The 26,695-nt window shown below is 30.6% G+C and overlaps 3 protein-coding genes across 3 annotated transcripts in view; 1 reads left to right on the plus strand and 2 right to left on the minus strand.

Annotated features, from left to right (window-relative positions):
- The window catches only part of LOC125876257 (OVARIAN TUMOR DOMAIN-containing deubiquitinating enzyme 11-like), a 752,025-nt gene that overhangs the window by 647,289 nt on the left and 78,041 nt on the right, over positions 1-26,695 (minus strand). The gene's annotated exons all lie outside the window — the stretch shown is intronic.
- The window catches only part of LOC125876254 (zinc transporter 5-like), a 624,828-nt gene that overhangs the window by 513 nt on the left and 597,620 nt on the right, over positions 1-26,695 (plus strand). The window lies entirely within an intron of this gene.
- Positions 6,588-8,191, minus strand: LOC125876235 (solanidine UDP-glucose glucosyltransferase 1). Its single transcript, XM_049557362.1, has one exon. It carries the CDS (start codon positions 8,150-8,152, stop codon positions 6,686-6,688), a length of 1,467 nt encoding a protein of 488 aa, XP_049413319.1. The 5' UTR covers positions 8,153-8,191; the 3' UTR covers positions 6,588-6,685.

Here is a 26,695-nt window from a genome sequence, read left to right on the forward strand (position 1 = left end):
ACCTCTTTTTGTTGTTGGTTATGGTCATGAACCAAAAAAATAAGAGACAAATGGATTACTGTGTATATCTATAGCACCTCACAATAATTTCAACGAATTTTACACACGTTTATTTATGTTGGACAGCTATATTTTTAAAATAAAGTTACATTATCTTTTTTCTATTTTTTCTGAGGGCATCTTCAATCCTACACTCTATTTTACTCTTCAAATATAGAGTTCTCTATTTTTTCTTTTCAGACAATCAACTCCAATCCAAAATTTTTTTTTACACTCTAAAAATAAATCTTTTTCTCTCTCCTCAATATTATATTATTATTTCTATTTCATTCTTATTTTCTTATTTCATAATATAAATCCTTTATTTCTTTTTCCCAATAATTACTTTATATAATTTCATGTGATATAAAATTATATTTTTTCAAATTTTTTATTTAATATAAAATTATATTTTATTCTAAATTTTTAAATAATATAAATTGCAAGAAAATATTATATAATATACAAATTAATGGACAAATTCAAATAAAAGTGAAAGACAATTACATGAACACTCAATTTTCAAAATTATTACGTTGCTCCCATAAATGCTCTATTATTGCATTACGGAGTTCAAAATGATCATTTTTGTCCTTAATTTTTTATGTCTAGCTAAAAGTTGTTCAAACTGGAGATTTTCTTCTACCATCATTTCTATCGTTGGAGTTAGAGCCTCTACGACATCTTGAATTGGTGCATTAAGATCACATTCATCCTCAATTATCATGTTGTGCAGTGTAATACATGTAGTCATTATATTATGTAGCACTTTCCTTCTCTAAAAATGTGAGGGTTCTGCAATAATTGCAAAACGTGATTGCATAAAACTCTGAATGCACGTTCAACATATTTTCGGCATGATTCTTGTTTCATCGCGAATTAATTATTATGTTATGTATTGTATTTTATCTTGTATTTAAATTATTATGTTACGTATTGTATTGTTATCTTGTATTTAAATTATCATATTATAAATTGTATTTTTAAATTAAAATTTTCATCTTATCATTTTAATTTTGTGTATTCTTTATAGTGAAAATTAATAATAAAATCAAATTATATTATTCACGAAAATTAGAAAAAATTAAAATAATATTAATTCGGGATGGAAATAGTATATATTAAATGATATATTTTTAAAAATATTATATTACATTTAAAAAGAATTATGAATATTAGATATTTAATTAACTACATTATATGTAAAATAATATGTTAATTAGAAAGTAATAGAAATAATAATGAAATATTCAAAAAGTAAAATAGAGAGTGTGAATAGTAGTTCTCCAAATTTGGAGAACTATTATTCACCTCTCTAAATATGAAGAATAGAGAGTGATATGGAGGTATGTTGGAGTGTCCCTTCTCTATTTTACTCTCCAAATATAGAGAATGAAGAGTAAAATAGAGGTGGGTTGGAGATGATCTGAGGACCCAAAAAGATTATTATAGTACAACAAAACAGAGAAGAAAATATATTTTATTAGATGGTGACGGGGCATATCTTGGAGGTTTATTTATAGATTATTTTATTTTAAGTGTTTGGTTCATTCCTTATCAGCTCATTTTGTATTTGGATTAAAATTTTATAAATTTTTTCTGTTTAATTATATCCTTGAATTATTATGCAGTTTCTTATGTTTAATTGGATCAAAGTAGATAGTTGTCGGATAATATTATTTTTAATGACCTTCTAATGAGCTAGAAGAAGAACAATTTTGTTTTCAAGCTTGTTATTATTTCACTTGAATTATTTGAGGGTAAATAATTTTCATCTTAATAAATTGATCACTCACAAAAGGTTAATTTTAAATTCAAAAAGGATAGACCATCTACATTTAGAACCAAAAAGACGGTAACAAGAGTAAAATAGAAAGAGTTGTTTGTTGTTAAATAAATCCAATATAAATTAATACAATATTTGAAATGTGAGTTATTTAACATTTATAAGCTAATTTATTTAAATAAATTTAATAGTAAAAATATAAAACATAAAATTAAGAAAATAAATAAAATGATTAAGAGAATTTGAGGGATATTTTTGTCTTTATATTGATAATCAGTTGGTGTTAAATCGCATTTTCACTCATTAAGATTTAATTTTCCTAAGCAATCCAAATCAATCTTATGATATTCGGGGGGCTAAACAAAATAGATATTCGGGGGGCTAAAGCCAAATTCTGTTCTGTGCTGAAATATTTTTAAATAATAATATTCTAAAGTCATACATACATTTTAACAGTAACATGTATACTGAGATGTAGGCAAAAAAACAAAAAAACGCTCAAATCAGAAGGCAAAATTTCTTGATATGAAGTACTATTTTACTATTTTAAGTGTTTCTACTTGGCCTAGATCCGAATTGATTAGGTTTGTAGATTTTTAATCAAATTAAATAAAAGAAAATAACGTTTTAAAATTTGTTACATTTTTAATAAGGATCTTTTGTGTACAAAAATAAAAATTTGCAGTGCTTTTCTAATCAAGTTTTGTCCTTGCTTTAAGTGAGAGAGAGAGTCAATATTACTACTCCCTCCGTCCCATTTTATATGCCACATTTTTACTTTGCACTTGCATTAAGAAATGATATAACTTTACCTTTCTACCCTTATTTAATATTTTCTTAAGTCAACTTTATTAATAAATGACAAGATTAATTAATTATTCTATTAAGGGTATAATAGACAAAATATGGTAATTTTTGCATAAATTTTATAAACTGACAAGTATTGTGGTCCAATTATTTATAGAAATAGATGACATATAAAATGAGACGGATGAAGTATTAGGATGAGACTCTTTTTTTTTTTTTTACCCTCCCTAGAAGCTCTCACCCATTTTGCTCCCTTGGTGACTCGAGCTTGCAACCTTCGGATTGGAAGCCATCCGAGTTAGGATGAGACATAGCACGTGATGAGGGAACACTTTTCTCAAGGTATAGATTGAGTCACACCACTTTTACCCTGTTAGGTAGATTTGGGGGAATGTTCATAATTATATTTTTTTGGTAAAAAGCGTTTTTCTTTGATTGGGCTTTTCATTTACGTGAATTGAATATAGTCGAATTCTAATTAAATAAAAAAATAAAAAATGCAATTAGATAAATCCAAGTATCATATAAACTAGAATGAACGGAATATGACTTGTGGAGATGAGTGATTTAATTCTCGAGATGATCAAGAGAGTTTGAAAGTGTTTTGGATGCGTGAAACTCAAGAAGTTTGACCAAAATTAATATAAAATCATATCCGAGTTTTGATGGTTGCACTTGTTCCAAAGGGCATGTGCAATTTATAGCCAGGGAAACAGAAGGGTGAACGGACAAGACAAAATAAGCTCACATTGCTTCTTATGAATTCATTAACTTCTGTTGGTCACGGGTTCACACAAATTCATTACTTTTCTTTTATAATCCCGTTGTCCCTAGTTAATTGTTTATTTTTGAATTGATACACCTATTAAGAAAATAATAATTGATATAGTAGGTTTACCATTTTACCCCTATTAATTATGAAGTAGATGAATTAAAAATTTAAGATTTTCAAGAAGTTCTACCTGTTTTAAAGTAATTAATTTAGGGTATAATAGGTAAAAAATTTTTGTCCTTTCTTAATTTGTCAAAATGGACAAGTAATTAGGAATAACTAAAAAAGAAAATGTGAACAAGTAATTAGAGACAGAGGAAATACAACATAGATAAGCTAGTGAATTTGTTTGTGCTTTGCACGATTATAAAATACGATAAAATGTCAATATATATTTTCTCATATGTATAATTGATTTTATAGAGGAAAACATTTGGTTAGTATAGTTAGCTGACTTCTATTAAAGTCATAAATTATTATTTTGAACTAATAATTATAAACATACGAAATCAAATTAAAATTTATATAATACAAAATAAAGAGAAATCGTAGAGAAAACTACAAAAACAAATAAATAATGCAACATCATTCTTACGATCTTAATCAATTGAATATAGGAGAAAATAGGAAATCAATGCACAATCTTCCGAGATATTGTCGATATCCATTCCCCCTACAAGGCGATTGTCATTCAATAATAGCCTTCATTTTATTCTTCAAGTCAAACTATATCGAAAACAAAGGCATATATCTAGTTGCTCATATTCTTCTAAATATATCTTTTATTTTTATTGAGAATGTGGAAATTACCGAGTCATCAATTGGATCCAAAATAAATTATGATAGTATTGACTATAAAGAACTGATAACCTTATTGGAGGAAAAGATTATAAATAATTATTGCTTTCTTTTATGTGTGCAACTACGTTGGTCTTTCTTCCTAAGCACTATGTCTTGCTAATTTTTATATTTTTAGTGTAGCCTCTTGAAAATTTTAATATATCTAGTTTCTCATATTCTTCTAAACATATCTTTTACTTTTATTGAGAATATGAAAATTGCCGAGTCATCAATTGGATCCAAAATAAATTATGATGATATATGCTTTATAGATAGTGCCACAACAAACATTATTTTAAGAGATAAGAAATATTTCTCTTCTTTAATTATGAAGGAAGCTAATGTTAATACAATATTCGGTATTACAAAATTAATTGAAGGCTCCGAAAAGGCTAACTTTGTACATATCGGAGGAATAAAATTGATAATTGATGAAGGATTATATTGTAGTAAGTCTCAAAGAATTTCATTAAGTTTCAAAGACATTTGTCAAAACGACTATCATAGTGAGACTACAAATGATGAAAAGAATGAATATCCTTATATTACTACAATTAAGTCGGGTAAAAGGTTTGTACTTGAAAAGTTACCCGCTCTTTCATCCGGCTTATACTACACAAGTATTAGCATGGTTGAAATACATGCCATAGTAAACCAAAGATTTACTAACTCAAATAATTTTATTATTTGACATGATCGGTTGGGCCATCCCAGTCCTAATACAATGCGCAAAATAATTGAGAGTTCACGTGGACACTCTTTGAAGAACCAAAAAATTCTTCAATTTAAAGAATTCTCTTGTGTATATTCTCAAGGCAAGTTGATTACTAGACCATCAATAATCAAAGTGAGAATTGGATCTAGCATTTCTGGAACGTGGTATACAGGGTGATATATGTGGGTGCATTCATCCTTCATGTGGACCATTTAAATATTATATTGTTTTAGTACGTGCATCTACAAGATGGTCACATGTGTGTTTATTATCAACTCGAAATGTGGCGTTTGCGAGATTACTTGTTCAAATAATAAAGTTAAGAGCACAATTTCTAACTTTATCTGACCCAATTCGTTTTGCCTGATCCTATCTGACCCAATTTGTTGCTTTTTCTTCCGAAAAGAGAATTATATTAAGATAATTCAGAATTTGAAAAGAAGCTCCTTTTAAAATCAATCTTCTCCTCATATTAAAAAGAACGCAACAATCAACCAAAAAGAACCAGAAAAGAAAAACAAAAGGTGATTGATCTTTTTCTCACATTTATATCAACACACAAAAAATGACATTTAGTTTGTGATATTGCACTCCATTTTTAGGAGAGATGAAGTTGCTTCAGGGCAAGTTCGAGTAGGTAGCAAATTCAATATATTTCGCTACAAGTTTATGGTACACATATCTTGATTTTTGCTCTGAATTTTTTATAATATTATTTTATAAAATATCAAATCACTGATATCTCTTAATGTAATATTTATTTATTCGCAAATCAAATTTCCTTCTTACTAAATAATATATTTTAAAAAATTATCTCATAATAATGTTGCTATATATGGTTTTTAAAAAATAATTATGAACTTGTGAACAAGACATGTCCAGTAATATGTCACTAAATTATACTCCCTCCGTTTCATTTTATGTGGCAATATTTGACCGGGCACGGAGTTTAAGAAATAAATGAAGATTTTGAAATGTTTACCAAATTGCCCTTTAAAAGTAGATTTACTTTTCTCTCTCCTCATAAATATATTGGAGTATTATTTTAAGATTAAGTGGGATCAACAAGGGTAAAAGAAAAATTGTACCTTTAAATACTTACCATATAAGGAAATGTGACATTCTTTTTGTGACTAACCAAAAAAGAAATGATGTCACATAAAATGAAACAAAGGGAGTATCAATTATATAGTAAAATAAGAAAAAGGTATTACAGCCACAAGTGTTAATGGTGACGGACAAAAGAGTTAGGATCATTATTTCCTCATCTACCTTTTTTGTATGCTTTCACCATTTCTTTGAATAAATACAAAAGACATTGAAACTCTGTGTGACGGATTTACACTTTAGTGACGGGTCATGGCATATGTCCCCCCTAAATTAATTAAGTACTAGTATTTATTCAATAATAGACATAGTACGCGAGCTTGAATACTTTTGCTTGGATTCTTTCGTTTGTATTTTTCTAATACATTAATTATCGATGAAACAATAATTTGTGTGAAATTTAAGAGTATTTTTTGAATATTTCTCTGATTTGAAATAACAAGTACAGCATAGAGGGAGAATTATGCTATTAATCAATTTATTGTACATGAAAATCTGTAATATCATTGAGGTTCGCTTGCTAAAGTTAAGATCCATCCATCCATTCCTTCATTTTATCAAGTGGAAAAAAAAACACACACACAAAGTTACAATGCAAGGACTTATTTCTGTCTTCCAACTAATTAAGATAAAAATTCTTAATATGTTGAATGAGAGCAGTGAGATTGTTCCATGAAGATCCACCTTCATTTGTTGCATTCTGAGCCATTTTGCTCATAGCCATTACTCTATCCCTAATATTCATAATTTCCTCAGAACCATTACTGATCATTAGTCTCTCAATTGCTTCTCTAATCTTGGTGCTTTCTATTACAGGGCCCGTGATCTCAATCCCTTCATTCCATACATCTATCCCGATTTTGATTCCCAATCCCCTAACCTCGACTACCTTCTCGTTGTAGAATTGATCAGCATAAAGTGGCCATGTTATCATTGGCACGCCAAAAGTGATGGCTTCCAGAACCGAATTAGTACCACAATGAGTCATGAACCCGCCTGTTGCTGAATGTTCCATGATCGTAAGCTGTGGGACCCACCCTTTGATGTACAAACCCTTTTTAGTCTTGTCCTCTAAATTACCAACTGGCAACCACGACGCTGTTTCTTCATTAGGCCTCAATACAAAAATGAAAGGAACATTTGAAGCATCAAGAGCTTGGGCTATTTCATTCAGTTGGCTCTCAGGAAATCTAGCCATGCTTCCGAAAGATACATAGAGAACCGATTTAGGTTTCTGTGCATTCAACCAATCTATAACAATCTCATTGTTGTTGTGCTCAGAAATTAGTTCCTTACTACGAATTTTGGATGCAAAATGAGAGAGCGGACCAAAATGCCAACATTTTGGTTTCTTTAATTTCTGGTAGTAGTCGACATATGCAGGTTCTAGCTCATAAAATGTATCATGAACAATGCCATAGCTTCGTTCCTCCGAATCTCCAACTTGTTCGAGCAATTCGTCAAAAACAGTTTTTTGGTCATCCGGCTTTCTCAGATCATCTGTCAGTTGGGATAACTTGAACTTTATCTCATCAGGTAAACCAGGAACCACGAAACTTTGAGATTCGTCTAGATTAGGCTGCTTGTGAGGTCTGTAAACCTTAAGGTTGTGCATAATGCTGTAGCACATGTAAGCAGACAAATTGTACAAAATACGAGGGATGTGAAGCTCATCGGCAATATCTACTGTCCAAGGGAAGTACATATCAGAAAAAATGCAATCAGGACGGAGTTCACGAATTTTATCTTCCATTGGCTTTTGTAGAAGAGAAAGAGCATAAAAAATTTTATGGGGCATTTCAGGTGAAGTGGCAGAGTTAAAGCTCTCAATTCCTTCAGGCAACCCAACTTCAGCAGAGGGGAATTTAATAGTTACGATAGAAATGGGAAATCCGGAAATTCGAACATCATCGTCAATAGTAGATCTGAAAAGTAAGGCATTATGAGGGGTAGTGAGGATTGTGGCTTTAACACCGCGGGAGGCGAATAGCCTTGCGGCGTTAACTAATGGGATGAAATGACCAGCGGATAAGAAGGGAAGGAAAAGAACATGGAGGATTTCGCCATTGTTGCAGGTTGCTGGCATTTTTACTACCCAAGAACAGTTGTTGTTTCACAACTCTTATACCTTCAACATCATCTTACTCTTATATTTATAGACTAATGAGTGGTGGGTTTAATCTTAGTTAATTAATTTCACTTATTATATCCTTAATTAATTGTTTTAAAAAAGGTAAAACTTTTTCAAAATCTTAAATTTTTAATTCATCCACTCCATAATTAATAGGGGTAAAATGATAAATTCACTATGTCAATCATTATTTTCTTAATAGGTGTGTTAATTCAAAAATAAACAAGTAATTAAGGACAGAGTTGTGCCTTTTTAAAAAAAATATACGTGAAAGGTGTTTGATTAGACACATAAATTAAAAAAAAAAGAGAAGAAATTAAGCTAAAAATATTTTTTAAAGAGTAAATAAAAAATTAATATAATATTTTTATTAGAAAAAAAAGATATTTTTGAGTTAGCAAATAATAGTTGGGATATTTTTAGATCCGTTGAACATTTTAAAATCAAACTATTAACTCCTTGTCACATTACTGAAAAAATAGTTTAATTATTTGTAGCAAACGTCCAAATCTTCAATACTTCAATCTGCACCAAATCAGATCTGTGCCTTTTTTGTTAAAAATAATAATGTGAAGGTATTTGATTAGACACATAAATTAAAAATATAAATTTGAGCTGAAAATATTTTATAAAGAGTAAAATAAAAAAATTAAAATTAAATTATTAAATATATGAAATTTTGTAACAAAATATTGTTCACTTTTTTTAAAAACTTTTAAAAATAAAGTTTACACTTAACAAAATTGTCATTTAATTATTTTTTGAAATATTTAAAATTATGTTGTTTATGTAACTTTATTCTGATTTTTTCCATATGATCAAGATCAACCATATTTACCTATGTTTATGCCGTCAGTGCTATGGCCGATGTACTCCGTTAATACTCCTTCAGTCCTTCTGTTTTATATATTAATTGAATTTGTGAGGTAATGCATGATATTTGTTAAAGAAAAATATTTAAGTACATAATTTAAAATATATTTTAAATTATATATAATTTTGAAAGTAGTGCAATTTATCTCCAAAAAATATAAAAATTCATCAAAGAAAAGGACAAATATAAAAAATCAAATATTCATCTTGAATTTTGAATTAGGGGTGTCAATGGTACCGTTCGGTTGGTTATTTTTTAAAAGTTATACCATCCCAATTTTTCGGTTATTTTATAATATATAATCAAAATTAGATTTTGTAAAATCATTCCAATCATATCGATTTCTCTTTGGTATCGGTAAAGTTCAGTTTTTTTTTTTTTTTACTTTTAAAATATCACCTCAAAATATACTACTATTAAAATATTTCTTTCACAAATATGTTCTTGAAGAAGCACTTTTATTCTTCATCAAGAAGACAAGAATGTAAAACCTTATTGCCGTATTGTTTGATCTTAAACATTTAATAGGAGTGTTTGCATATGTTTTGTTGTATTGTTTGATAGAATATCTATTACATTATCTTTTAATTTTAAACCTAATTAAGCAAGGTTAATTAAAGAGCGAAGATCCAAAGTTGTCTAGTCATGAGAGGCCTAAGACCTAAGTTATATTTATATTTAAAAATTATTCTAAAGAATAATTATATATTAAATTTAACATATTGTTAATATATAAAATATATTTACATGTAAGGTTATTAGGTTCGGAATTTTTTTGATCTTTTTCATAAATTAAAAAGATCATCTTAATTGTTCAGGACGGTTAACACTTAAATAAAAGTCCACGATTTTATTGAAAAATTAACGTCAATCGATTTGGTTCGGTTAGGGTTCGGTCGTTCGATCGATTTTCATATTCTTTTGACACCCCTACTTTGAACAATTCAATAAAATAATTTTAAAAAACCCAAAAATTTACTTAATATAAAATAGAGGGAGTATTTAATATCGAAGTTATTAATTTAAATTACCAGCAAGAAAGAAACAAAAATGTAGACTAAGAAGAAAATGGCATACCTCTTTTTGTTGTTGGTCATGGTCATCAACCAAAAAAATAAGAGACAAATGGATTACTGTGTATATCTATAGCACCTCACAATAATTTCAACGAATTTTACACACGTTTATTTATGTTGGACAGCTATATTTTTAAAATAAAGCTACATTATCTTTTTTCTATTTTTTCTAAGGGCATTTCCAATCCTATACTCTATTTTACTCTTCAAATATAGAGTTCTCTATTTTTTTTTTTAGACAATCAATTTCAATCCAATTCTTTTTTTTACACTCTAAAAATAAATCTTTTTCTCTCTCCTCAATATTATATTATTATTTCTATTTCATTCTTATTTTCTTATTTCATAATATAAATCCTTTATTTCTTTTTCCCAATAATTACATTATATAATTTCATGTGATATAAAATTTTATTTTTTCAAATTTTTTATTTAATATAAAATTATATTTTATTCTAAATTTTTAAATAATATAAATTGCAAGAAAATATTATATAATATACAAATTAATGGACAAATTCAAATAAAAGTGAAAGACAATTACATGAACACTCAATTTTCAAAATTATTACGTTGCTCCCATAAATGCTCTATTATTGCATTACGGAGTTCAAAATGATCATTTTTGTCCTTAATTTTTTATGTCTAGCTAAAAGTTGTTCAAACTGGAGATTTTCTTCTACCATCATTTCTATCGTTGGAGTTAGAGCCTCTACGACATCTTGAATTGGTGCATTAAGATCACATTCATCCTCAATTATCATGTTGTGCAGTGTAATACATGTAGTCATTATATTATGTAGCACTTTCCTTCTCCAAAAACGTGAGGATCCTGCAATAATTGCAAAACGTGATTGCATAAAACTCTGAATGCACGTTCAACATATTTTCGGCATGATTCTTGTTTCATCGCGAATTAATTATTATGTTATGTATTGTATTTTATCTTGTATTTAAATTATTATGTTACGTATTGTATTGTTATCTTGTATTTAAATTATCATATTATGAATTGTATTTTTAAATTAAAATTTTCATCTTATCATTTTAATTTTGTGTATTCTTTATAGTGAAAATTAATAATAAAATCAAATTATATTATTCACGAAAATTAGAAAAAATTAAAATAATATTAATTCGGGATGGAAATAGTATATATTAAATAATATATTTTAAAAAATATTATATTACATTTAAAAAGAATTATGAATATTAGATATTTAATTAACTACATTATATGTAAAATAATATGTTAATTAGAAAGTAATAGAAATAATAATGAAATATTCAAAAAGTAAAATAGAGAGTGTGAATAGTTGGAGAACTACTATTCACCTCTCTAAATATGAAGAATAGAGAGTGATATGGAGGTATGTTGGAGGGTCCCTTCTCTATTTTACTCTCCAAATTTAAAGAATGAAGAGTAAAATAGAGGTGGGTTGGAGATGATCTGAGGACCCAAAAAGATTATTATAGTACAACAAAACAGAGAAGAAAATATCTTTTATTAGATGGTGACGGGGCATATCTTGGAGGTTTATTTATAGATTATTTTATTTTAAGTGTTTGGTTCATTCCTTATCAGCTCATTTTGTATTTGGATTAAAATTTTATAAATTTTTTCTGTTTAATTATATCCTTGAATTATTATGCAGTTTCTTATTTTTAATTGGATCAAAGTAGATAGTTGTCGGATAATATTATTTTTAATGACCTTCTAATGAGCTAGAAGAAGAACAATTTTGTTTTCAAGTTTGTTATTATTTCACTTGAATTATTTGAGGGTAAATAATTTTCATCTTAATAAATTGATCACTCACAAAAGGTTAATTTTAAATTCAAAAAGGATAGACCATCTACATTTAGAACCAAAAAGACGGTAACAATAGTAAAATAGAAAGAGTTGTTTGTTGTTAAATAAATCCAATATAAATTAATACAATATTTGAAATGTGAGTTATTTAACATTTATAAGCTAATTTATTTAAATAAATTTAATAGTAAAAATATAAAACATAAAATTAAGAAAATAAATAAAATGATTAAGAGAATTTGAGGGATATTTTTGTCTTTATATTGATAATCAGTTGGTGTTAAATCGCATTTTCACTCATTAAGATTTAATTTTCCTAAGCAATCCAAATCAATCTTATGATATTCGGGGGGCTAAACAAAATAGATATTCGGGGGGCTAAAGCCAAATTCTGTTCTGTGCTGAAATATTTTTAAATAATAATATTCTAAAGTCATACATACATTTTAACAGTAACATGTATACTGAGATGTAGGCAAAAAAAAAAAAAAAGGCTCAAATCAGAAGGCAAAATTTCTTGATATGAAGTACTATTTTACTATTTTAAGTGTTTCTACTTGGCCTAGATCCGAATTGATTAGGTTTGTAGATTTTTAATCAAATTAAATAAAAGAAAATAACGTTTTAAAATTCGTTTAATCAAATTAAATAAATCATTTCTTTCTTTTTTCTTAATAATTACTTTATATAATTTTCATGTGATATAAAATTTTATTTTTCAATTTTTTTATCAAATATAAAATTATATTTTATTTTAAATTTCTAAATAACATAAATTGCAAGAAACTATTATACAATATACAAATTAATGAATAAATTCAAATAAAAGTGAAATACAATTACATAAACACTCAACTTTCAAAATTATTACGTTGCTCCCATAAATATTCTATTAATGCATTACGGAGTTCAAAATGAGCATTTTTGTCAGGCCCGTAGCTTCCGTCAATGCTCCAGCCGAGGAATCTGCAGTGAGAGGTTGCGGTTGAGGCAGGGGTAGAGAAAGAGTTAGGGGTAGAGGCCGAGGAAGGGCAACACCTAGTAGGGATGGAGCACTGGTTGGAGATGCTCCCAGAAATGAGGCCCCTCTTACGCATCATGAAGAGGTAGAGGAGAACATAGAGGTTGAGGATGTTGGGCAAGAGAAAGAGGTGCAGACTGAAACTGCAGGTATTCCTCCTTTGGACCCAGTGTTAGCTCAGCAGATCATGTCATTCTTGAAAGGGTTGATTGGTCGTGGAGTGCTTCTCTCTGTTCAAACAGCTAAAGCTCCCGCCAATTTTCCTATTGCTATCACTGTCCCTAAGGTGTGAGGGAATGTAGGTAATGATGTTTTCTTCCGTCCTTTATTAGGTCTTGTTATGACTGGTAATGAGCATGAGATATTGACTAAGTTCTTGAAGTTGAAACCGCCTGTGTTCCATGATTCTGTGAGTGAGGATGCATATGAGTTCATCCTAGATTGCTATGAGAGAGGCTTCATAAGTTGGGAATTGTCCATCAGCATGGGGTTGAGTTTGTGACTTTTCAACTTCAAGGTGAGGCTAAGCAGTGGTGGAGAGCTTATGTGGAATGCAGATCTTCAGTTTTACCTCCACTTACTTGGACCCAATTTTATGCTTTGTTTTTAGAGTAATATGTGCCTAGGACTTTGAGAGATCGCAAGAAGGATGAGTTCATGACTTTGGAGCAAGGTGGTATGTCTGTGGCTGCTTATCAGGTCAAGTTCCATGTCTTGTCTAGATTTGCTACTCAATTGTTGACTACTGAGGAGGAGAGAATCCGTTTATTTATTAGGGGACTAAATTTTGAATTGCATGTATTATCTGTTCATATGACCTCTTACTATAATGTTCATATTTATTGATATTAGTTCAATTTTAAAAAATAATTTAAAAAACATAATTAATATTAAGTGTAAAGCATAAAAAAACTATACTTTTTTATTTATCAAAAATAATAAATAAAAAGTTATTTTTAAAATAATTAGCGCATAAAAATGAACAGAAAAAGTAATAGTTTGATTATCCACTCTAATGAAAATAAATATCCAAATTTGCTTGTATTATTTGATCATTTTATACTCACAAGGAAATAATTTTGTTGTAGTACGTGCTTTGTCTAACCATCAAAATAATTTTGTTGGCTTCCATTGCTAATATTAGTGACAAATACAGTAAAATTTCACTAAATTAATACTCAATTAATTAATAATCTTTTTAAGATAATATTTTTCTCTGATCTTGACTTGGGTCAATGAAAAAAATCACCTATTTCGATAAGATAATAAATTTTTCAGAAGAATTCTATATAAATATATGGTCTCATTAATATTATTAATTAATAACTCTTTAAAAGTACAAATATATCTACGGCAATTTAGTGAAATATGATGTTATTGTGTTTTTTTTTTTGTTAAAATTTTAATCTAGTTGAAAGTCATCTCTAACTTTTCTTATTGCATTTAAAAGTTTTGGTACTGTCTTTTCAAACTGCACATTCTAGATGCGATAAGTGTTTAACTGATTTCAAATGTATTGTATCATCTTCAACTTTATCATCAACATTGTTTCTCCAATAATATCAACAATTTCTTCTAAATTATGGACTTCTGTTAATGTCCAATTTATTGTGGTAACCAAAATCATTAATCATAACCTCAAGTTCATGAATGACGTTTTCACAAGTAGATTCATTCAAATTCTATGAGATTTCATCTCCGAATAAATTTTGCGATTAAATAGTATCTCTATAAAATAATAATATTTTATAAAATTATCTATATTAATTTAATAAAATTAATAAATGGCTTACAATTAATTTAAATTCAGTATTTTTTATTCGAACCAGATGCGTGTCAAAAATATCTATTGACCAAGTGCAAATGGTGGAATTCTAATCCAATATGGGGATTGGAGTCTACTAGCATTAACTTTATTTCTGTAGCACTTCAGATCTACTAGCAGTAACTTCATTTCTGCCAAATGTAATTTGCTCTTTTTTGATACGTAATTTAGAATAAGAAGCATTTAGTCTATATTAGGTACTATAGTTCCAAGTTAAGAAAATTGTATTTCGCGACTATAGTTTTCTTAATTCTTATTTTCTCCATTTCGAAAAGATTGACCTAGTTTGACTTGACACGAAATTTAAGAAAATAAAGATAACTTTTGAATCTTATGGTCTTAAATTAAAGTTATGTCAAATGTACAAAATTGTCCTTTAATCTTGTGGTCTTAAACATGTCACGTGAAAAGTTGAAAGTAAAATATTACCAAAAAAAGAAAGAGGTCATTCTTTTTTAAACAAACTATAAAGGAAAGCATATTATTCTTTTTGAAACGAAAGGAGTATTATTTACTTGATTTGTATAATTCACCTGATTTCTATAAATTCAAAAATTGTATAATTCGATGTCTGATTGTAAAAATCCAGAATTTTGTATATGCTTACACTAGCTATTTGTATACGATTTATGAAAAAATTTATAATGAATTATCCAGTTTATATATTGGCAAGTGAAATATATAAACGGAATTTCGAAAAAAAAAATCATAAATGTGTAAATACAGAATTTGTATATACTTACTATATTTGTATATTTGCAAGCGAAATATACAAACATGCAGAAATATATAAACCACAACCTCCATAACAAATGGAAATATAGTTATGGAGCGCAATTATTGAGACTATAGTTATAGAGCCTTAGTATGTCTATTATATTTGCTATTTTTGAAAATTTTCATTTTTTTTATTTGTTTTGGATTATTTAAAAAATGGAAAATGGTCAAAAATATTTTCATATTATGTTAAATTAAATAAAAAAATTGTCAGTTAAGTTTGGTCTTAAAATGTTTACCGTTTATAGTTTGGTTAAAAAATATCCTTGTTATTTAATAGGTCAAAAATACCTTTTTTCCAAATATATATATATATATATTTCTTCTTGAACACATTATTTTTCTAGTGGTGATTTTTTTTAGTTTGAAAATACTTATCTTACACCAATTTGAAACAGACTTTTTTTTTCTATTTTATTAGAAACCTTTTTAGTGTTTTTTTAAATAAAATTAATGATGTAGTTATAATGATCTTATATATAAGATCAATATTACCAACTAAAACTGTATATGAAGTTATTCTATTTTAATTGTTTAAATAAAATTAAGAAGATAGAAATTATTTTCTATTCATTTATTAGTTAAAGTGACTTTGCAAGTACTCTTTCATCATTAACCAAAAGGTCTCGGATTCGAGTCCCCTTGGGTATATAGCCACCTTTGTTAGAGAACATTTTATCACCCAATGTGGGACTTCTCGGTGAAAATTAGTCGGGCTCCAATGTGGATACCAGACACAAGATGGAAAAAAAAAAGTGACTTTAAAATAAAATCAATAAGAATTGACTTATTTAATAGTAATATTTTTTTCTAAGAATAAAATATATTTTTTAAAAAAACAATTATAATATTTTATTAGAAAAAAAGATATTTTTAACTTATTAAATAATAATTGGGATATTGTTTGATCCTTTGAACATTTTAAAATCAAACTATTAACGAATTTTACATAAATAATATATTTTATTTGATTAATTACGTTTTTAAGTGTTCCTATATTTTTATTACCATATACACATAATTTTAGCTTTAATAACCTTTTGATATAAATATGTATTAAGGTTATATTAAAATTGTATTAATGTTGTTTCAAAATTGTATTACAGTTGTATCAAAATTGTATTAAAGTTGTATCAAAATGGTATTAAAGTTGTATCAAAATTTTATTAAAATTGTATCAAAATTGTATTATTATTGCAAAACAAATATAATACATTTCTAACAATGTAAACTTATTTAAATAGTATCAAAAGTTTGAAATTCATATATAATACTTATAATATATTTGTATTAAAAATGTTTTAGTTATATATTAGGTGAAGTTATAAAAAATTGTATTGAAGTTGTATCAAAACTGTATTAAATATAAACAATTGGTGGTCTGGTGGTGGTGATTAACCGAAAAAAAGGTGAAGCTCTAAAAAAATTGTATTAAAACGGTAGAAATATAAACGATAGTTATAATACAATTTGAATTAGGTATTATACATTATTATAAATCCAAAAAAATGTAAACTAATCTAAATAGTATCGAAATGCTTGAAATTCACATATAATATTTACAATATATTTGTATTAAAAATGTTTTAGTTATATATTCACCACATGCATTGAAATTATAAACAGACAAAAAGGTGAACAAAGAAAAAAAAAAGAGAAGAAGGATAGAGGGAGAAAGAGAAACAGAAAAAAAAAAGAGAAAGTGAAACACAGAAAAATAAAAAGAGAAAAGAGAAAGTGAAAAATCAAAAAAATTTGTGCATAATAGCAAACATTTAAATAAAAAAAATAAATGTCATAGCTACTGTTATATTTAATTATATTGGGAAAATTGTATGAAATAGCAAACTATCAATTCAAATTAAATGTTATAACCATAGTTTATTTTAATTGTATTTCGCAGCAAACATCCCCTTTTTTTGCCATCTAATTTGTTATACAATTAGCCATTTTCGGTATACAATTAGTCATTTAATACATTTCGGTATAAAATGTGTTTGTGTTTGTATAAAACGAGAGAAACGTGTATATACAAATACAAATACATATATTTTCGTCCTATACACTTATAGTTATGTAAATACAGATCTTATTATACAAATTACAATGTATAAGTGAATTTATACAAAACTGAACAATTTATATAAAATTGGATGTTTGTAGAGAATTATACAAATCAAAAGCTCCATAGCAAACATAAAATTTGTTATGGAACGCAATTATGCAAACTATAACTATAACATACAAATATGATTTTTATGTTTTCTATATGGGAAAGTTGCTCTACAAGAAAATGACGGCTGCTTCAGGCATATAGCTGTGTATAAAAAAAGAAAATTTATCTTTTTTCATGAATTTTCATATATATATATATATATATATATAGATTCAACTAATACAAATTTTTATTTATATACATATTACACATATATACATATACAACTGAAAAGCACAACAAAAAGAACATATACTTATATAAATTACAGAGAGAGAGAGAGAGAGAGAGAGAGAGAGAGAGAGAGAGAGAGAGAGAGATTTGATATACAAATGTTTTATTTCAATTGAATTGAATTGAATTGAGAGACTGCCAACGATTTATACAAACGAGAGGCTGACATCGATTTATACAAACGGCTGCCAGCGAAATTATACAAATCTGAAGAAGAGCCAACGAGTTATACAATCTGATGTTTATGTTTGCTATGGAGCGCAATTATACAAACTATAGCTACAACATACAAATTTGATTTTTATGTTTGCTATATGTGAAAGTTGCTCAATTATATTCAGTAGTTAGTGTTTAGCGATTCTTGCTATTTGCTGGGACCTACCATTAAAGAGAAGTTATGATTTTATACAATTCACTTAACCTCTTTTCTCTCCCCACTTCCTTTAATTCCTCCAAAAATATCTCTTCAAATCAGTTTGAATTTCATATCCCTCTTTGATTGTGGCATCAAAATTTGTATAAAATGAATTGAACAATTAGATGATTTGTATATGAAACGTTTTTTTCTTTTTTCTAAATTTGTATATATATACAGTACAAGTTCGTCTGCATCTATGAAAATTGTGTTTGTATATTGAATTTATTTTGTATATTGGTATGTTCTATGGGTATAAGCTTATGAATTGTATAGTGGGATCTGTATATATATACATTTTTTTAGCCGTAGATTGTATATGTATATTATTTGTGTTAGGAATTGTATATGTATACGTATACACAAGTGTAGTTTGTGTATGGATAAAATTTTGTATTAGCTATAAATTGTATATGTATATAATATTCGTCTTAGGATTGTCAATTGTATATACCATATTAATTCATGTCATTAGATTTGAATGTATAAACTATCAATCATTGTATATGTGTATGTACGATCATATATACAAATTGAGAAGAAAAAGTATACAGATCAAAACGAAATTATAGATTATGCTGATAATATTACAGTACAAACTCATAATGAATGTAAAAAATTCAAACATGTAATCAAATGACGAACAACAATTTCCGCCCGAAAAATTCTAATCATAGATATTTTGCAAAATTCAAAATGACGAACTAAATTGAATATAATATGAGTTTTTCAATAATATATTTTTAAATCTATTACGTAAAAATATACAATTTGAATTGTGATTAAAGAAGAAGCTATCGCAATATAAAATCAAAATCAATTTTCTCGAATGTTCAAAACCAAATTAGAGTTTCAAAAATCTCGATATACATTAATTCGTTCACACAAAAGGAAAATCAAAACGATTTCAAGCATTAAATGTTGGATATTTTGTAATATATAGATGTCTTAAATTGAAAAGACACATCAATTCGTGAAAGAACATGACTGTTATGAAAAGTCATTTGTTTATGAAAGAATATGACCTTTATGAAAAGTCATTTGTTCATGAAAGAACACGACATTTATGAAAAGTCATTTGTTTATGAAAAGTCATTTGTTCATGAAAGAACACGACCTTTATGGATAGTCATCTGTTCATGAATAAACATGACTCTTATGAATAGTCATGTCTTTATGAAAGAACATGACTCTTATGCAGGGATGTAACTAGAGCTACAATACGTTGTATATATATGTCAAATTCTACATTTAAAAGATATATTTAAAGTTGGACACCTTTGACATAAGCTATATCTTTGGCGTAGTGGTAATAGGTGTTCATTTGAGTGAAGGAGTTTTGGGTTCGAACCCCAAATAGCACAATATTTTTTTAAATATTATTTTGACAGCCACAACCATTATTCTTGGACACCCTTCATTAAATTTCTGACTCTGCCACTGCTCTTACGAAGAGTCATCTCTTAAGTTCTATAATATAAAGACTCTTTAGAAGTAGCCTAAGAAAAATATGCACGTATAAACGAAGGGCTTTGTTGTATCTTTGAAGATAATTGTTTGTTTTACCCCAACATGTATATGGGTAATGTCTCTTTAAAGAAAGTGGTTACACGCCTCAAAGTCATCTTTTTCTTCAATTATATTTTCTATTATTTTTTCTAACAATTTTAAAGAGACGTTGAGTTTGAAGATGTTAGTTGTAGTTTTGATGATTTGACAAACCCATGGACCTGATACGACGAAAATATACACACAAATGCTAGGCTAGAAAAAGTACAATTGGTTGGTGCACAATCTCCAACTGTGGTTGAAGTGGCAGAAACCTCAGCCAATGGCATTGCCTCGAAGGTTGTGACTATTCCTATTAAAGATTATGTCCAATAGTCATAACTTTAGTTTGTGCAACTTGAAAACTCTCAAGAACTCTTGCAAAGGCTATTACTAAAGAGAAGAATCATCCTAAAGACAAACTCGAACCTGAATGAGCTGCAAGCTTAGTGGTCTTAGGATTATTTCTTTTGTACTTACACTGTAAATCTGTTCCTAAATCTATAAAGGATTCAGATAGTTCATTTGGTGAAAAAGTCTAAATTAGTTGAGTCCAACTGATTTAGTGGGCAACCTTGTTTGTTGCTTAATAAAAGTCTAAGTCATTCGGAGCGTGGTGGTTTAGTGGGCAGCCTGCGTGTTGCTTAGTCAAATCCTAAGTTGTCTAGTGGTGATAGCTTAGTGGGCAGAGTAGAATCTTTTTAGGCTCTTCAAGTAATAGAGTTATTACTTGGTTGTGAGATTAATAACTTTTTCTCACGTTGTTTGTAACTGTTATTCGTTTTCGCTTAAAGAAGATTAGTGAAAATAGTTGAAAATCCTGTGTGACAGGTCGTGGTTTTACTCCCTTGAGCAAGGAGGTTTCCATGTAAACTGCTTGTGTTGTGATCGTGTTATTTTTACTCTTCGTTATTATTCTTGTTGAGTCAAGAGACCTAGTCCGTTGACTGATAGTGGACGCACACATTCTATCAATTGGTATCAGAGCAGGTTCTTGCTAGCTGGTTAACACCAAGAGAGATAGATTTGGCAGAAGAATGGCTGCTCCACTGAACCTCGAAGAAGGACAATATGCAACACTACTTCCTCGTTTTAATGGTCAGTTTTACAGTTGTTGGAAAACAAGGATGCACGACTATCTCATGGCTGAGGACAACGAGTTATGGGACATAGTGCTGGATGGACCTTTCATTCCAATAGTGGAAGTGAAATATGGTGAAATCACTAAAGTTGTTCCAAAGACTCGCCAACAGTACAATGAGACGGACAGAAAGAAGATCGAGAAAAGCTACCGAGCTAAAAAGTTGTTAGTGTGTGGTATAGGTGCTGAAGAGTACAACCGTATCTCTGCTTGTGAATCGGCAAAGGAAATCTGGGACAACCTAAGAACAGCCCACGAAGGGACAGAGCAGGTGAAGGAGTCGAAAGTGGATATGCTGACCACTTAATATGAAAACTTCACCATGAAGGAAGGAAAGACCATTCATGAAATGCATACAAAACTTTCTTCCATAACCAATGCGCTACGAAGTCTGGGTGAGCCCATCAGCAGTAGTAAGCAAGTTAGGAAGGTTCTTCGAATTCTTCCTAAGTCCTGGGCTAGCAAAGTAGATGCTATTACTGAAGCCAAGGATCTGAAGGTTTTGACAATGGATGCTCTCATTGGAAACCTCAACACCCATGAAATGAACAGAAATCAGGACATCTCAAAGAAGGAAGCCAAGAAAGACAAGTCCTTAGTTCTCAAAGTCACACTAGGTGAAATTTCAAGTGAAGATGATGACATGGCCTATCTGACCAAGAGATTTCAGAAAACTGTGAGAAAGTATGAAGGGTTTAGAAAAGGAGGGAATCCTCGTAGAGCTGCATCTGCTAGTGACCTTTGTCACAAGTGTGGAAAGGCAGGTCATTTCATAAGAGATTGTCCAATGCTTAAAGTTGAAAACAAAGAATATCAAAGACCTGGAGGTGAAAAAGATAGAAGGAGGGACCTGGTACCTGAGAAGAATGCAAGAAAAGCTTCAGCTGACTATGTTGTGAAGAAAGCTCTTGCTGCTTGGGGAGACTCCTCAAGTGAGTCAGTAGAGTCAGAATACCCTGATGACACATCAATGCTGGCGGTTCAAGATGATACTAACGTGCTTGATGGGTTGTTTGCTCTCATGGCAAAATCAAATGACGAGGATGATGAAGATAAGGTAACTCTCCTCGACATTAAACAAAACTTGAACTCTTATTCTGTTAGAAGGTTGAGAAATCTAGCAAATATTTTGATTGAGTCTGTCATAGAGTTAACTACTGAAAAGGACTCTATGAACATTAGCCTAGATCTTCTTAGTGAAGAAAAGACAGTAACAACTGTTCATATATCACACATTGAGGAACAGTTGACAGTTCTAGAAGTTGAAAATCTAGAACTTAAAAATTAATTGAGCATAATGATTGAGAAATCTGGGAAAAGGAAAGGGAAGGCCACTAGTTTGCAAGCAGAGCTAGAAGCAAATCTAAATACTGCTGAGACCAAACTTGCTCTAGCCTTGGAAAGAAACGATCAGATGGAGAGGGACCTAGTCCGTCTCAAAGAAGAACTTCAAACTTCTCTAAAATGGACCAGTTCCACCAAACTTCTTTCTAACATCACCAGTCAAAGCAACTACAATGGAAAGGGATTGGGTAGTTTGAACAGTAGGCCTCCTTACAATCCTCATAGTAAATATGTATCTGTTTCTGACAATTTACTGTGTCTTCACTGTGGTCGCAATGGTCATCTGAAAAAGGATTGCCTTGGTTGAAAGGCCTCACAAGAAAAAAATTTAGTCTATTCTAGACAGAAAAAGGTTAAAAAAAGGGGACCTGCTCCCATATCTAAGTCCTGGAACAAGAAGAAAACCAATCTGCCTCATTGGGCAAGAAACATTATTATTACGCCCCTATCACCCTTTTGGGAACTCAGACTAAAGTGGGTTCCCAAGTTTAACAAATGATCTTTGTTGCAGGTGGGTGAAGGAAGCAGAAGTCAGTGCTGGTTCATGGACAGTGGATGCTCAAAGCACATGACTGGAAACACCAAAAACTTTCTTTCACTTAAGGCACTTCAAGGCGGAGGTGTCTCTTTTGGCGATGGAAAAAGAGGCTATATCCTTGGAGTTGGCAGGGTTGGAAAAACTCTTGAAAACTCTATCGAAAATGTTTATTATGTGAGTGGGTTAAAGTATAGTCTTTTTAGTGTTTCTCAAATATGTGATAAGGGAAACAAAGTCAAATTCATATAAGAAAATTGTATTGTCACCAGTTTGTCTACCAAGAAGGTGATCTTAACGGCCAGAAGGAAGAAAAACATATATGTGGCAACACTGGAAACAGTTCATGGAGACGATCAGACATGCCTAAGTGCTTAAAGTGCAAATGCCAACTTATGGCATAGGAGGCTAGGTCATGTGAGCTCGTCTTTACTGAACAAGTTGGTTTTTAGGGACCTAGTCCGTGGGTTGCCAAAATTGAAATTCAGCAATAACACAGTGTATGATGCAGTGTCAAAGGGAAGCAGACTAGATCCTCATTCAAACCAAAGAAGCAAGTAAGCTCTTCCAGAGTTCTTGAACTGATGCACATGGATCTGTGTGGGCCTGTGAAAATCCAAAGTCGAAATGGAAAGAAGTATATTCTGGTGATAGTGGATGACTACTCAAGATTCACGTGGACTATGTTTCTCAAGTCAAAGTAAGAGACAACTGACGTGTTGATGATTTTCTTCAAAATGATCCAAACCAAGCTAAATTGCTTGATTGTAGTGATCAGGTCTGACCATGGAACGGAATTCAAAAATGCTAAGCTTGATGTTTTCTGTGCAGAAAATGGTATTAATCATAACTTCTCAGCACCCAGAACTCCTCTGCAAAACGGTGTGGTGGAAAGAAAGAACAGAACTCTGGTTGATATCTCCAGAACCATGCTTATCGAGTCAAATCTGCCTGAAAACTTCTGGACTGAAGCAATCAACACTGCATGTTACGTGACTAACAAGTGCTTGATCAGGTCTCTTTTGAACAAAACACCATATGAATTGTTGAACAACAAGAAGCCCACGCTCAGTTATCTAAGGACCTTTGGATGCGAATGCTTTGTATTGGACAATGGCAAGGATGATCTGGGAAAGTTTGATCCCAGAAATGACGAAGGTGTGTTTGTGGGGTACTCATCCTCAACCAAAGCTTACGGGGTTTTTAACAAAAGAGCACTGTGTATCGAGGAAAGTGTTCATGTGGTCTTTGATGAAAGTGGTGATTTGAAGAGCTTGGATATGAAGGATGATGATGATCTTAATGAGCTATTCAAAATCCAGAATAATGAAGCTGACTTGCCGGAAGCTGAAAGAAATCAAGATTCCAATAGCACTGATCCTGGTTTGTCTGAGAAAATAAATGAAGATGTCCAGCCTAATGAGGGACCTGGTCTGTCCCATGATGCAAGTCAAGAAGAAACTCATTCTCCTGAGAATGATGACTCTGAAGAAAAAGAAGAAGAACAGGCGAATCAACCCCAACCCTTGGTATCTAAACCAGGATGGAAGCACAGTTCATCTCACCCGCTTGATAATCTTATGTTCCCATTAAACTCTAGAAGGCAAACCAGGTCCAAATTAAGAAATCTGGTTGCATTCTCAGCGTTCATCTCTTCTATTGAGCCTAAGAGTGTGAAAGAAGCACTGAAAGATGCTGACTGGGTCAATTCAATGCAAGAGGAGCTACATCAGTTTGAGCGGAGCAATGTGTGGTACCTGGTCCCCAAATTTGCTGACAGAACTATCATAGGGGCCAGGTGGGTTTTCAGAAACAAGCTTGATGAAGAGGGTGTCATAACAAGAAATAAATCTAGATTGGTTGTTCAAGGGTATAATCAAGAGGAAGGGATCGACTATGATGAAACATTTACCCATGTTGCTCGGATGGAGGCCATTAAAATTCTTATAGCATTTGCAGCCTTCATGGGATTCAAGCTTTTCCAAATGGACGTCAAAAGTGCCTTTTTGAATGGAGACCTGAAGGAAGAGGTGTATGTGAAACAGTCACCTGGATTTGAGAATGTTGAGTTACCAAATCATGTGTTTAAGCTGAACAAAGCCTTATATGGTTTGAAACAAGCCCCTAGAGCTTGGTATAAAGGTTGTCCAAATTCCTACTGAAGAATGGTTTTACAAAGGTGAAGATAGATAACACCTTGTTTCTTATGAAGAGAGAACAAGAACTGCTAATCATCCAAGTGTATGTGGATGACATAATTTTTAGAGCTACCTCTGAATGTCTGTGTGAGGAATTTGTAACTCTAATGGGAAATGAATTCGAGATGAGTATGATGGGGGAGCTGAATTTCTTCTTAGGCCTACATATCAAGCAAACCTCAAGTGGGACTTCACTTTGTCATAAGAAGTACACAAATGAGTTGTTGAAGAAGTTTCACATGATAGACTCGAAGCCTATTGATACCCCCATGGGTATAAACTTTAAAATGGGAACAGATGAGGCTGATCCACTATTGAATCAAATCATGTACAGAGGGATTATTGGTTCTCTATTGTATCTAACAGCTAGTAGGCCTGATGTTGTCTTTAGTGTAGGAATATGTGCACGATTTCAAGCATGTCCCAGGGAATCACATCTGAAGGTGGCTAAGCGGATTCTGAGGTATCTAAAGAAGACAGGGGACCTGGTCCTCTTTTATCCAACAGGTGACTTCCTTAAACTGGTAGGGTATGCAAATGCTGATTTTGTAGGATATCAGGTTGACAGGAAGAGTACCTCTGGAATGGCACACTTTCTTCGATCCTCACTTATCTCATGGGGTACCAAGAAACAGAATTCAGTAGCCCTTTCAATAGTTGAGGCAGAATATGTAGCTGCTGCATCTTGTTGTGCTCAGCAACAACTTGAAGATTTTCGAGTTCATATTCATACTATTCCTCTCATGTCTGACAATACCAGTGCAGTCAATATGGGATAGAATCCAGTTCAGCACACAAGAACAAAGCACATTGATGTCAGACATCACTTCTTGAGAGACAATGTTGAAAAGGGAAATATTAGCATGCAGTAGTGCAGGACAGAAGATCAAATTGCAGATAGTTTTACCAAGGCTCTCAACACGGATCAATTTGAGAGTAACAGGTTGAAGTTGGGAATGATGAATATGCACTGACCTAATCCCATCCAAAGGCAGCCAATCCTTTTTTTGGCTATGATCTGGAGGGAAGGTATCCTCATTACTCGTAATGTATTGTTTAAGTGAGATCAACTATGTACCTATTGCAAGTATACACTCATGGAAAAATCACAGAAGTAAAGAATGGTCAGAACCATTCAAGAATCAAATCTCATCTGCAGTTGAGGACCTGGTCCCTCTTTAGGTTAGCATCCTGTACATTTCTCTTAAACTGATTGAATGAGAACCGTTGATATCTCCACATGTCAGTCATCGGTCCCTTTGACCGTTGTCCCAATGCTTTAAGTCCAAGCGACGCGTCTACTCAGAGACCTGACACATCATTTCAAGTTCTTTTTATAAGACTTTTCTTCACTCCATCCCTCCTCATTTCAAATCCCCTTCTCTCTAAAGCCTTCCGCCAAAAACCTTATTTCTTTTTCTCTCTCACATTCTCTCTATCACTCTTTATCTTTCTCTCTAACAAAATGTCTTAATCCCCATC

The sequence above is a fragment of the Solanum stenotomum genome, chromosome 9 (assembly GCF_019186545.1).
Source record: "Solanum stenotomum isolate F172 chromosome 9, ASM1918654v1, whole genome shotgun sequence".
Classification (NCBI taxonomy): Eukaryota; Viridiplantae; Streptophyta; class Magnoliopsida; order Solanales; family Solanaceae; genus Solanum; species Solanum stenotomum.